We start from the raw sequence: 14,878 nt of genomic DNA, 5'->3' as shown, positions 1-14,878 counted from the left end.
GCAGAGGCTCAGCCGAACTTGCCTGCAGTTTAAGGACCTCAGTGAGGAGGTTAGTCCTCACGGCCACGACGGGGAGCTTCAGGCCCAAGGCCTTGGCAGCCCGCGTCAGCACCACACTATAGGCAGCCCCCTCCTCCGTAGCCATGGTAGGAGGGGAGACAAAACCAGTGTCTGGCGAAGTATCCAGACCACTGGCCTCCCCTAGCTCACCTGCCCAGTCCTGAGATGCCAGAGGGTCCTCGGACCCCTCCCAATCCTCCTCGCCACCCATCTCCTTATACTCAGGGTCAAAGGATGGGCCCGGTCTTAGAAGTAAAAATCTCCTAGCGGCGTCAAATACGGCGCAGAGCGGCGCCGGACCCGAATCGAGGGTAGGACCGGGGACGACATCGGCCTGGGACAGCGACACCCTGGGAGCCGGCGCCAGCAAGGTCGACCGGCGACGACCGGGATCCGGAACCGGTTTCCAGCGGGGCTCTGCGGCGTCGGAACCTAAGTCGCCTGGGCCGAAACACCCTGCCCGCTTGGGGACCCAGTCGGGGCCGCTTGGCCCGAAGGCGCCGCGGAACCCGACGGAAGAGTGAGTGACCTCATGGCCATGAGGAAGGCCTTGATCTCCTCCGGCGTCGCGTTCTGCCCAGGGACCTGAGGGTATGGAGCAGGCCGCGATGCCTGGGGCTCCGGCAGAGCCGCGTGGGCGGTGTCCCCGAACCCCCGGCCGCGTCGCACGAGCGTCGGAGGGAGTCAGAAGAGCGATGTCGCCTCTTCAACTTCTTGTGCCTCTTACCTGAGGACTTCGAGCCCGAGGACTGATCACGACTCCCGGAACTGTGGTGACTCCGGCCCAGCGACCGTTCCCTCGACCTCCTTCCGGACCGGGACCTCGAGCGGCGCGGGCCGACTGCAGGAGCTCGAGTCGCTTGCGGGACCGCTCTCGTCTAGCTTTGGACGTCAGGGCCCAGCAGTCGGAGCAGGACTTTTTGTCGTGGTCGAGGCCCAGACAATGAAGGCACCGGCGATGGGGGCCAGTAACCGACATCAGTCGGCTGCAGTGTACTCAGGGTTTGAACCCGGGCATCCCTACAGGCATCGTCGGAGTCGAGTGACTTCGAAATATGATAAAAAATGATCAAAAAAGTTAGTCAAAAATTGACTAAGGGTACTACTTTTTCCGGATCGGCGCTTGCTGGCGCGAAAAAAAGAAGAACTGACGTCAGCCCGCGGGGGCGGCGTCTAAGTACTCCGGCGATGTCGTCCCGACGACGGACCCGAAGACGACGCCTACCGACGCGCAGGGGTACTGCTACGCTTTCCGGATCCAGTCTGATTCTATTGTAAGGAATCTAATACTAACCTGTTTCTTTCAGATCGCTTTAGTGCCAAGCTACCAGAGGGTTAAGCACAGGTTAGTTTAATTTCTTTTGTGGTTCACCCTGACAAGGAGTGTGGCTGTTACTTTTGATGGGCTCATCCCCCCCCCCTTAACCAACAAGCCAGTTTCTCATTGTTTTGGACTTATAAAATAAGTAAAGGTGATTCAGAGGCTGGCTTTGCTAGTAATTTACTTATCTTGAAATAACTTGAAAGCAATATAAATTAATAATTCTCCTTTAGTATTGTTATGTTTGCATTTTAGGGTTGTATGATTAATAATGAAATAAACAATTCAAAGTTATAACATCTGTCTAAACGTTTCAAAATGCTTATTAAAGTAAGATATGTTTACATGTTGAAGAAATACAGTGGAAATGTAATCCCATCTACCACAGAACAAACAATTTCTTGGTAGGGGGAAAAAATAATGAAAGCTATTTTTGAATGACGTATAACACATTTAGGACAAATTGATGGATGGGCCCACATATTATGTGATGCACTATGAGTGTTAATATTTAGAAAGGTAAATCTGGTCAATGAATTTCAAATAACTATAAATTGGAAACTTACAACTTTACAGTATACTTGTGTTTTATTCATTTAAATTCTAAATAGCTCTTACAAAGTGACAACTGTGTCACAAAACATGCGTCGGCTGTGGGAACAAGCAATGATGTCAGTCAATGAAATAAAGAATCAATTTTAAAACATACAAGGATGGTGTCTCTGACCCATAATTTTTCTTTATGGCTTTACCTGAACCTGTTACAAGCTGCACTTGAACATGATCTCCTGAGCTCCAGTCTCAGCAAACCTCGAATCACCTCTTAGAAGAACTTTACCAAAAGAGCCTCATTAGTGAACATGACTATCCCAACGATAACCAGGACAGGAGCGTAATGCAGAGCTAGATTGAGGATAGAGTGGGCTCCTTGTTCTGGCCCAAAAAAGTATTTTGGGTCATTAAAGCAACAGCGTTTTGCTGCAATGTTGGTAGACAGGCTTTCTTTGATGATGAAACAGACCAGCAGTGTTGCGGAGAAAGTGCATCATGTTCTCTGGTCCACACATGATGCAGTAGTTGTGAGTGCATTTGTGGTAGTCAGTCAGTTTAATGAATTGGTTAAGGGTTAGGTTTTAAACAATCCACCGGCCTCTTGGAAGAGAATCAAATAGGGTTTCGCTGAAAGAGACACTGTAGCACAGTTGAAAACCACTGCTTCGGGTACTGCAAAGTTCGTGCCTATCTGCAAGCAGCCTCTCCCGTCCAAAGGAGTCAGAGGCAAGCTCTGAAGCATTTTGTGCAGCCAACGATCAGCCCTGAAGCTACTTGCCATCAAATCCTGAGAAATATTAATGTGTCCCCCCTCGCTACAGCCTGAATATAGAAGCACTTTCAACTAAGGCTATCAAGACGTGCTCAGTCAATCATGCATGCACCCAACCACCCAATTTGCCACAGACAAAATACACTAGGACAATGCAATAGGACATAAGGAAACTTGCACATGCGCACTCCTCATCAAATCCAACACCTGCTGAATGACTACACATGTGTATGGCACCTGATCAGTCTTGAATGCTCACCGCACAGGTCGGATAAAACTAACAGTTCCATACTTGACACAGTTATATGGCATCGGGAGACTTAAGCATCACTGAATGAATCAAATGCAGAAGGAATACAGTTTTTTCTAAACAGATGTCTGACATGTGAACAGTCATCCATGTGCAAGACGCCAACAGATTCCAAGACTCAAATCGCACTTCCACACATCTGATGGTTGCTAAGACGTTTTCAAACTTGCAGATAATTTGTCAAACCCCACACACCTGCCAGGCCAATACTTATCCAAGTGACGTTCAGGAACTAAAGCGTGCTTAACCATCCTACAAACGGGTGAAACACAGATCCCACTCTTGTACACAAGCCAAATACACATTCCCAATTCATGCACACGATCAAAGATAAAGGTCCACGTGCAATAATATTATAAACTCATAAAAGTAACATACTACGGGTTAGGGTAAACTACTGGCGTTGGAAAGAGTAATCTGAGAACATTTGCTAGGTAATTAAAAAAATAAATACTTGAAAGATATTTTTTTTAACTTAAGTTTACAAACTTAAATCATCCGACATTAGTCATGTCAAAGAAAAAAATATATACTCCAGAAGATAATTGCATCACATTCCAATAATGTATGTGCTAGCTGCACATTAATATCAATGCAGTTATCTAGAGGCCATTAGGTTTAACTATTCTGCCGGATCTCTATTAAATTACAACTATTGGAGCATGTTTTGCTATTGACTTATGTAACAGCAAGTAAAGTAGTTGGACATTGAATAAGCAAAAAATGGCTAAACTGTCTTAAACGTGTTTTTTTGTTTGTGTACTATGTTTACGGGTATATGAGGGAACAAGGGAGTAGCACTACCCAGGGGCAGCAGGTGGCCACTGGGAAGGCACGGAACACTGACAAGATGCTATGTTTGAAATATTCCACATTTTATTTCAGAACACATATGCGCACATACACTTCAAGTCACATTTCAAGGAGGTTTAGAGAAAAGGGTTTATCCACCAAGGAAAACAAACGGATGCCCTAATGAATGTGAATGTTCCGCCCTGCAAACAATCTAAAGTAGTAAAAGAAGAGGAGGTCTAGTGTCTGTGTTTTACACATATTTCCATGGCTGCTATGGGAATATTTGTGAGCCTTGAAATAGTCAGAAATGTCCTCAAGTGACAAGAGTGCAAATACTATTAGAAGATGTGAGACATTTAAATCAAGTTTGTGAATCTGTTCCCTTCAGGAATGAATAACCTTCTAAAAAAACAGCAGTGGGACTCCAAGGCTCCGATTCCAGGTTCGCCTTGAGTTTTCTGACACCTGGTCAAACCGTAATTCGGAGTTGGGTGGTATTTAGTACACCCAATAATTGCTGGAAGCGATAAATACCTCACCCCTCCTTAAATGTCGGCATGATGGATTTTGAAAGGGGACAAGTGTACAGTATTTACATTACTGTACGAATTTTGGGTGTTTTAAGCACTATGTTATTCCCCAAAACCTAGACTAGGTGCCATTTATCACACCCGATAAATAACATATCCCGCAAAATATCGTTATTTATGAGGTGCGATAAATAGCATCAATTCCTACAGCTAATTAGGAATCGTGGCCTAAATGTGAGATAGAATCAATTCGCCTCTTTGAGGGATATTATGTACTTTCCATATTTTTTTCTTTAAATATAAAATTGTTTTTAATCAGTTAATTTTTTGACGTGCAACCTTTCAGTAGATGTCACTTTATTATTAGTTTCAAATATCGACACTGAATTTAATTACAATCTAATTAAGAATAATTAGCAATTTCTTGTTCACACTCTTGCAAGAGGATGTGACAGGGAGTTGGTGTATTGCAGTGACCCTCCAGTGTGCACATGCATAAATATGATGTGCTCTTTGTGAAACTCAGTTCTGTAACAAACGAGTGTTGGCACTAGCTTCACAAATATGCCATATGGTAGGAGTTTGCATCTAAAAATGGGCATGCTGATACTGGTTTGAATTTTATTTTAAAAAATCATGGCACAAAGCACTCTCACTTGGTTAAGCCCTCTTTTATACTGTCTGACCAAAGGTAAAACAATGCAATGATTGTGTTCCCAAGCAAAAAAAAGTCACATTTTCCAATTATATCTACGCTATCCTACTGCTTGAAGGACCCAACCCTGTAAATAATGGCATATTTCATCAAGATCCAAATTTATCAGCGAGATATGTCAGAATTAGATCTTGGAGTGCTTACATGGACCATATTTATAAAACTTTATTACAAAACCTTCTTATAGAGTACACTTAGACCTATTATGCAGGGAAAAAGACGTCTGCATGTTCTTCACTGTGGCAGCGAAGTAAAGTAAAAAAACACATATTTTCAATGGTTTTGAAAAAACTATGAGATCAGAGGTTGCCCGAGGGTCCAAGGGAAGGACATTCTAGAAAGGAGAAGCAAATCCTGACAATCCCTGACCCCTCAACAAACCAAGGAATTTTCAGAAGCGATGCATCGGAAGATCTAAGCAGATGTAGGGGATGATAAAGCTAGTACCACTTAAACAAACAAAAAAGGGGGTGATAGTTTTGCCACAAAGCAACTTGTGAGTCGTGCACAGAACTTTAATGTTAATCCCAGCCTGGAAGCTATTCAAGATCTAACATTTACATATGACAAAGTGTCTCTGTATCATAGACTGAGCCATAAGATATGATAGTGTCTTTTCACTTACACGTCATTTTCTTACCATGGGATGTCTTGCTAAGATTTTGAGTCATTCGGAAATATGGGGCATAGCTGCATAAATTCCTTGATATATATTTTTAGCCCCATAGTAGACACACATATTACATTAGCTGTAGCTTTGCATATCTTTAAGGATTTAAAGTGCACCAACAAAAATATGGAACTCAACCAATGACGAAAATTCATTGGGAAAAGATTTTAATTTGTGACATATACATTCACTGCTTTATACAAGGCTCAAAACTAATAAAGACAGGAAAGGCACTTCCTCACTTACCGTTAGAACTGAGAGCAAGTTTTCCACATTGCATTCCGCTTTCAGATTATTTTTGAACATCCGAACAGTTGGGTGCTTCAGGTAGTAGTAAGAGGAAATGCGCCCATGAGTTAAAGGTTGTATGCTACGACTGTCCTGTTTCATGAGACAAACAAAAAGCAAAAGCAACAAGGCTCTGAGACAAAGAAAGATAAGGGTCACATTTAGAAACTCTGCAGTATCGAAATTCTTCACCCCGTCTACTTTTTGGCAAATCACATTTTTGTTAGTTATAACACTTTTGAAAAAGGCAAACAATTTTACTTAGTCCCTTATCTCAAACCATGCGATAATTTGCACCCTATGTTTTCTGGTAGTTTCTTCTTCCATTTCTGGCCCTCCTTTTCAGTTCTTCATTCAGGAAAAAGGACTTTGTGCCAAAAGTACAACGTTTTTACTGTTTGCAAACCCTCCAATCTGCTTGATGAGAAAGTTTGTAACCGCTAAAACCCTTTTTCTAACTTAGCAAACCCACTTAGCAATTCAGAAACGTTTTTCCGAATCGATACATGGGTATAAAAATGATTAGAGATTCCTAATTTGAAAGAGGCACGTTTGGGGTGTTCCCCCTTCCAAATTGTTAATTGGTAACCTACCTATCAATGTTTTGTCACTATAATTTGAGTCGCAAACCGTTGACCAGTTACCGAATCTCAAGTTGAGGAGGCAACTGGTTCGAAAAGGGGAAAGGGCCCCCTGTAGATCCCTTATCCTCTGGGAATCATGCTGGCAGTTTCAGGAGGAGTAGGCAGTGGTCCATGGGACCACTACCTCCTCTCACTTTCATTTTCAAAACAGATTTTTTTTTCTTCAAGCAGACCTGTTTCCTTTAGGAAAACTCAGATAGCTTAAAAAAATCTTTTTGAAATGTTTTCACTGGCATGGTGGTCTGCTTTCCCTTGCAGGCCACGATCTATTTGAAGGTAGCCAATTGGAGGGAGTCACAGTTTGCGAACTACCTAATGAATATTAATTTGGAAGTTGCTCTGCGACTCCCTCCGATTCCTTTCCTTTTTTTGCAACTGGCCGTGTAGTACATAAGCTCACAATATAGGTTACTGCCTTTTGTGAACAGTACAATAGCAGATCTAGTTCATAACTTTATTTCTCTTCCAAAATAAGTCGGTTTAGTGCCTCATTCCTTCCACTTCTGCAACATTACAATATGCAACATTACAATATGTTCTTTCAGTTACGCCATCCCTATCCTCTGATTCTCTGCACCTGCTTTTATCACCATCAACCTTCTTTGACACTTTTGTCCTATCTTTTCATCCTGTCTGATCCTTTCTACTGGGGCCCAAATGTGATGGTTGAAGCCAATAGTCACTGGTGTCCTGGGGTCAGTCCTACTATGGCTCTACAAACTGAGCAAAATAAGACCCTTCCCACATTTGACTCTCGGGTTAACGAGGACGAGACGTCACAAATTTCTCATGGAGGTTGTATGGGGGCAAGAACTCCACAATCAACCAACAGACACAATAATATATTGTCCAGCACAGTGATAGATTTTTGAGTAAAGGGAAGTACTTCAATCATACAGTATTACTCAAGATTACACAGTACAGTTACTGGAATGCGACACAGGGTTGAACTCTTGGTCGAATCTAAGCACTGCACCCTTGTGTGCCCACCCACCCTTGCCAACAGAGTTCCTCAGCATTTGAAACCGGAGGCTTCTAATCAGACACACAGTGCTAGCTAGGCACAGGTGCAGTCACTCAATCACCGCCAAGGCATATCTGTACAAAACAGTTGTTTGCTACACTTCAGTGTGATATTAGCATGGAAAAAGTCATAGTTTATGCAAACAGATTTGCGCCTATGTCTCAGTCTCTCATTTGCCCACTATCTGCAGGCCCACACTTTCCTGCTTTCAGTAGACTGTGTCCTTAAGGAAGTGGTACAGACACATACAGTAATCCCAGTCGGGTGCATATTTGGAGCATTCAGGGATCATGGCAGTGGCCTCACTGGGCGTGGAGGTTTATACGATCTCATTGTGGCAGCTTCTGTGTTCTGTCGCTACAGCCTCCCTAGGCCATGGAATGGAAGAACACTGGTTTGGTAGGTGTGGCTTCTGTGCTGATCTCAACTTCACAGATGGCCTTGGCAGTTGCTGCCTCAGGGCTGTTCAGCATGAATGACTTGGCGTAAAATGACCACTTGGGCTCTGATGACAGCAACACCACTCTTTGAGCTGCTGTAGATTGCAGAGTTCGCTCAATGGTTGATTTCTGTAGAACGCTTGATGTGGTTCATGATGAGACTGGGGGACCCCTGTCACACAGAGTTCACTCCAGGCTCACTTGCTGGAAGTCTCTCACTTTCCCTGCCTATTTGCACACCAGGGACATACTAGGCTTCCCCCTTGCAGTCTCTCCTCCTGCAGGGCCAGACATGCTCCTTCCCTGTCTCAGCAGGCAGACGTCTAAGCAGCTTTTCCAGAAGAAAAAGGCAGCCTTTGGATGATGTCCCCTCACCTCTGGGAGACTGGGGCCATGGCAGATATCAGCCCCGATAAGAAAGCAGTCCTTTGAGTACTCTGTGCATCACTCCTTTTTTGGGGCATGAAGACCTTGGTACTAGAAGAAAGTGGGGTGGGCTTGGACCCTACGTCTCTGCACATCTTCTCTACTGGGGATATGGATACACTATCTTAGCTTTTAGAGCTGGCTGTGGTTTGTTCTCTTTCAAATGCCCTTTCAAAAGCTGCTCTCCAAACAACATCATTGTGCAAAGTGATAGCTCTCACAGCTGGTGCCAACATGCAGAGGTATCCAAAACATGGGTATGATGAAGTATGAATTTTCTCCACATGGTTTTATCGGTCTTTCTTAAGCAGCAATCAGAGGCAGACAAAAGGGCAGACCCTGTCTAGAAACTGCCTCAACTTGAACAACAAATGACAGTCTCATCCCTCTACGGTATGGCAGTGCTCAGGAAGAACTAACCAGCAGTGCATTGCTAACAAGGCCCTCATGGAATTTCTAAAGGGAGCCCTAAATCCTCAGGAATACAGAAAATTCATTTTCATCCTCTTGACGAAGCTGTCCTCATCCTCTACTGTGTGCCAAGCTACACCAGAGGCACAGAAAATGAATTTCACTGGCCCTAGTACTCAGACTCACACAGGATGTTGTTGTATGTCGATTTAGATTCCCTATGAATTTTGTGATTCATGCCCTTATATAGATACAATTCACATTGCCCTTATATAGGCAGAGATATCTAGTCCTTATTTAGGCATAGTCCATGCTACCCAAATACAGGCATGGCTACTTCCATCCGTTCATCTACGTCACAACGATTTCTTGGAAAACCAGACTCTTAAGCTGTTAGGGACTTCCCCTTGCTTGAATATTGATTTCTCCAAGAACTCATTTATTATGCATGAACAACTATTCCTTAGGGGTTCATTCATGACGTTCATAGGCCAGACTTTACGTCAAAGCTGGCATTCCTAAACACCTTCAAGGTATTAATATACCTTCACTTGGTATGGCAAAGCACGGTGTGGTTCAGTGCAGTTCGACTACCTACTTGCACGACGCAGCTCGCTACAGCAAGTGCTGGAGGAAGCAGACTCTCCAGCTGACGCACGGATCAGAAGCTGTCATCCTCCAGCAGAGAATCCAGCTCCAGTGTTTCTGACTCCCCTTGCGGGGTGTTGGGAAATTGGGTCCGTGAAAGATATACCAGCCTCTTTCATTTTAAGGTATGGAGCTGATTAGAACCTAGAGAAACCTTTGGCAATTCTTGGCAAAAACTAAACCTTTGCTAAAGACAAACACCTACTTCTTCCCTCGTACTAGACTTAGGGTAGGTACACTGGGGTGGGCGTATTTTAGAAGCACCAGATGAGTATTTTAGTTTGTGTTATTTATGTATGTATTTTTACATGTCATAGCAACAGACAATGCTATTACAGTATAATTTTACTGTTTACGCTGTACGCATTATACTTTGCATTCTGTCCAACGATTGTAGCAGTTCACCTCACTTGCATGAGAAAGAAGACTGTTCAATAAACACTTTTTATTGAAACGCCCATCTCTCTATTTCTATGCAAATCTGTAGAAACGAAGCACGATTGACTGAGTAAAATAGTTATCTATTGTTTCCACGACTCTGAAGATATGTTTCGATTCTTGGGGAAACAAAGTTGTCATGTTTATGCGGTTGTCAGATACTAATCCCTTCTTGTTTTATTCAAGAAAGTTTCTAGTGACCTCTGAGTTAGCTGGCATACACAATTAAGTTTAGTATACTCGATAGAGACATCTGACACCTGAGTCCTATGTCAAATCTATAGTGTATATTATTTCAATGCGCAGAGCCTATTGGGAATATAGGAACTACACTACATGGCGCCCAATGGTTTGGTAAGGCACTCATTTAACACTAGATACTGGAGTAACTCAGTCGTGCTTTTCTCAGAGATCCCTATTTTCCGTAACACTCCAATAGACGTCTGGAGTGGGTAAAAGGATAATATCCGCCATAGCGAAGTAGGAAGAAAAGTCCTATGTATTAGCTTTTTGGTTTGTTCAACGTTGAAGGATACAGTGTTCCAAAATATTGTGCACCTTATCTTTGTTTTCTTGAAACTTGCTCTGAAATTTTCATTAAACAAGGTCGAATAACGGCAACAACACCGAAGCCGGTGGAGCTGCGGCTGACCAAGCCGATGCAGCTTTTAACTTCACAGGTGTCCAAGAAACCGACGAAGATGCTATATGCATTCCTCTAAATTTAAGGAAAGCCATCACTATAAAACATGGCCTAACATAGAGAGGTGGTAGGGCAGTTTTCGTGATAGAGGCACATGAATATCACCAGACAGAGGTATTCTATTCATGGATAGTCTTCCCTGAAGCAAATCCAATAACACATGTGTTCACTTCTATAAATAATATTATCCACCAGAGGAATACATTCTGTTCGAGGATATTGAATTTCCACTCACATACCAGGAGCATGAGCTCTGGTTTAAAGGCGCCCTAAAACATTTTAAAATCCCATTACCAGGCTCGGTCCACTAGGTAGACCAGGAGCAAGATGGCCGATCTTAGCCAGCTATACACCACATCCTGGCATTAATTAAATGTCAGATGTAAACTTACTAGCTCAACTCAAAGAGTTAATCAAAATCTATAGACAATTGGTTCAACATGTCATGCAGTCCAACCTGCAATAGTGATTCCACAACATACATCTCACCAGGGGAATACACTAAAAATTATACCACAAATTTTACACTCAGTCATTGGTAAATTACCTGCAAAGTGGGAACAAATTCCATTCTGGATAGCTCAAAATATTACTCAAATAGAAGCAGTATTTCCTAATACTAGCCCTCATGAGAAACACAGAATTTTAACAATCTGTTAACCAATGGGATCACACCACATCTGGAAGACTGCACCACTTAGAGTACAGTCTTTGCTGCTATCTACACTAAAACACATGGTGTTCCGTCAATGGCGGTAATACCTGACGTCCTGAAACAGATTCAAAATGAATACGGGGCAGAACCTGCCTTAAATTTGGGTATGAAACTACTGAAAGATTTCAAACAGGTCTCAGCAAAAATATTAGCTAATATTAAAGGTGAAGCAGCATCAGTGGCGATCCGCCAAAAATGAAGGGAATTTGATGTAACTGAGCAGCCACGATAACTAGCCAGAAAAATGGAAAAATCCTAGGAAGAATTAGGCAGAGACAGTTTGGGTGGGAAACAAGTGAAACCCCAACTGTCTGAAAGTCCAGAAAAGGTCTTTAATAAAAAAAACTCCTACTCCTTCTAAGAAGAAGTGGGAAAATAGCAAACAAATTTCTAAAAAGAAGCGTTCTCATTCCAGAGGTAGGTCTCCTCAAAAGGAGCCCTCTGAAAGGAGGTATAACCTCAGGAATAGGGATAATTTGAAAAAACCTGATAGATATCAAGATACTGATACACATTCCTCTCGTACCTTCAGACTTCGTCAAAGAAATCCAAAAGAAGAGGAAGATCAGAACACAAGGAAGAACGCGTGAAGTCCAAAGACGACCAACACATTCACAAAAACAAGAAACCTTAATTCCCCAAAAAGAAGGTAGCAGGTCTAAAAATCAGACATGCCGAGGATCTTGAGGACACAACTCAAGAACGGAGAATGGGCTCACACAATGTTGGACAGCGCAGCAGAAGTCACCATAGCTCGCCAGAACCTGAAGGATCTTCTGGAGACAATGGACTTGAATGAATTCATTCAAGTTGAAACTGCAGATACCAGGGTTATTTCTCCATATAGGTTATATGAAATAACACTCCGGATGGAGGGAGATATACCAAGAAAAGTGACAGCACTCTTTTGGGAGCGACTTTCTAAGGGTTATGACATTCTTCTAGCTGAACAAGACTGGCAACCACAATTTGTCAGGGAGTGCCCACATGGCGAAGACATCATTATGCCAGCCTTCTCCAACCACAATCCAATTCATTTAATATATACCTATGCCAGGAAATGGGCAGTTGCTTAAGCTCCAGCATTATTTAAAAATCATGTAGGTTGGGAAGAGGATTCTCCACCATAAAATCCAGTTAAAATATCAACCAACTGCATAAAAGGCAGTATTCAGTTAAAGCAAGAAGCTAAAAACAGGTCAAGGAGATATTACATCAACTTGAATACCAGGGGGTGATTGAAACATGCACCTCGTCAATGAACAATCCTTTGTTTCCTCTCTCCAAACCAGACAATACATATCGTCTAGTATTGGACTACAGACATCTAAACTCTTGTTGCAAAACATTTGCAGTGCAAAATGTGCGTAAAAAATATAAAACCACATTAGATATTTTTAACGGGTTCTTCTGTCAAAACATTGCACCAGAAAGTAGGTATTTGATTGCTTTCTCGATTATGGGGACACGGCATCACTTCTGTCGTCTCCCCCAAGGATTCAAGAATAGTCCTGGGTTATTTTCAGCAAGGGTAACAGAGTTACTACAAATTTATGATGACGAGGCATTGTCATAGGTCGATGAAATCTATCTGACAGACGATGACCTGGATAGGCACTTGAACAGGGTGAACACCATTATACTTGGATTCGCCTCAGAGGGTTACAAATTAAATTTTAAGAAATCGAGAATTGCCCATCTCAACATCCTTTTCCTAGGATATGAGTTATCGAGTGAAGGCAAAAGCCTGGCAGCAAACTTTCCAGAGAAATGTGCGCTGCTCCAACCTCCAAAAACGCTGAAGAACTTAGTCTATCCTTGGTTTCATGAAATTCGGAAATACATACATTCTAAATTACGCAGAAAGGGTTAAACCTCTCTACGAATTAATCAAACCTGATTTTAAAACATTAAATTGGACACAAAAACACACTGAAATTTTGCCTTCATTAGAAACAGATATGTTACCAACTAAATATTTGCAAACCAGTCTAAACGTACGCAACTTAGTGATGCGAATCATTCCAGGACATTGCAGATTCACGTACTTAACTTTTAACGAAGGTGAAAAAGTACCAATAACTTACAAATCACATTTGTACACACAAGCAGAAATAAAATTCACTTCTACAGAAAAAAATCTGACAGCTGTTCAAACTGCTGTAGCAAAAGAGAGAGCCCTCGCAAAGGGTAAGCACAATATGGTCGTTACACCTGTACCTGCCTTAGAGGCAGTAACGAAAGTGAGCATTCCAAATGTTAAAGCTTTACATGCGAGATGGATACAATGGGTTAATTCTCTTGCTGCAATTGATGTTGAATACATATTTGATCCTTATTTGAAAACACAAGAATTTTTACAATACGAACAAGAATGTCCTCTGCCTACTGAAATTCTGCCTCTAGAACAGTATGAATGTATAATTTATACTGACGGATCAGCTCAACCCGCTACGGGGGTAAACAAGCATATAGTGCAGCGTGCGTGATCATTAAAGGTCGTTGGCGCGACGGCAAATTTAGACCAATGGTCACTAAAACTCAATCCTTAGGAGATTGCACAGCTCAGCGAGCTGAACTATAAGCATTCAAAATGGCACTTGAGAATACGGATCGCGAATTCCCCACACTCATAGTGTGCGATTCGTATTATTGTGATTTTTTTTTTTTTACCTTGTTATGGTCATACAATTGGTCGAATGAATTTTACTACTACTATTATTGTGTTCAATCTTACAATGAATACTTGCAAAACTGGCTTCAAAATGGTTTCAAAGATACAAAAGGTGGCACAATTAAGCATAAAACGCTTTGGGAATAAGTAGTTCAGTTACAACAAGGACTACAAAACACTCACGTGATACACACGCTGAGTCATCAACGTGATGCGTTCAGGTTGAAGGGAATTAATTGGCTGATGAAGCTGCGAAGGCAGCTGTACAAACAGCTTCCGTTGCTGCAATCAATCGTTCAAAAACAAAAATAGACAGTGAAATAATGCTGGCTGTCAATACTTCAAGCAAAGACAGTGGTAAAACATTACCTAAAGGGTTTCCACTCAAATACTCGTATGTAACTGATGCAAACAATGTTCTGTTTGCTTGCATCACTGGAGTGGGGGATAGGGTCATTCCAAACATGGAACATAGATTAGGACTTACCCTAGCAGCACATGAAGGGCTCGCATCTGCTCATGCAGGTGTTTCCGTCACAGTATCATTATTAAAACAGAGATACTGGTGGCCACTCATACGGAAACGAACCAGAAACTATGTTTTGGAATGTGAACTATGCCAAAAGATGAAAGTCTCTACTGTGAAACGTCCTGCTCAGACGCCCCTGTTAATTTCAGATGAACCATTAGCTTGCGTTTACCTGGACCACTGCGGTCCCTTACAAAGGGATGGTAACTATAA

The 14,878-nt window shown here is 42.4% G+C and overlaps 1 protein-coding gene across 1 annotated transcript in view; it reads right to left on the bottom strand.

The window, feature by feature from the left end:
* Positions 1-14,878, bottom strand: part of ASCC3 (activating signal cointegrator 1 complex subunit 3) — a 2,217,780-nt gene that overhangs the window by 242,835 nt on the left and 1,960,067 nt on the right. Inside the window, exon 36 of the mRNA XM_086926668.1 lies at positions 5,972-6,106. Coding sequence (XP_086782794.1) covers positions 5,972-6,106 — 135 coding nt within the window. The remainder of the gene's footprint in view (positions 1-5,971; positions 6,107-14,878) is intronic.

This window comes from Lissotriton vulgaris, chromosome 6 (genome assembly GCF_964263255.1).
Source record: "Lissotriton vulgaris chromosome 6, aLisVul1.2, whole genome shotgun sequence".
Taxonomy (NCBI): domain Eukaryota; kingdom Metazoa; phylum Chordata; class Amphibia; order Caudata; family Salamandridae; genus Lissotriton; species Lissotriton vulgaris.
Note: the sequence above shows the minus strand (reverse complement) of the source record. Positions and strands in the feature narration are given on the sequence as shown.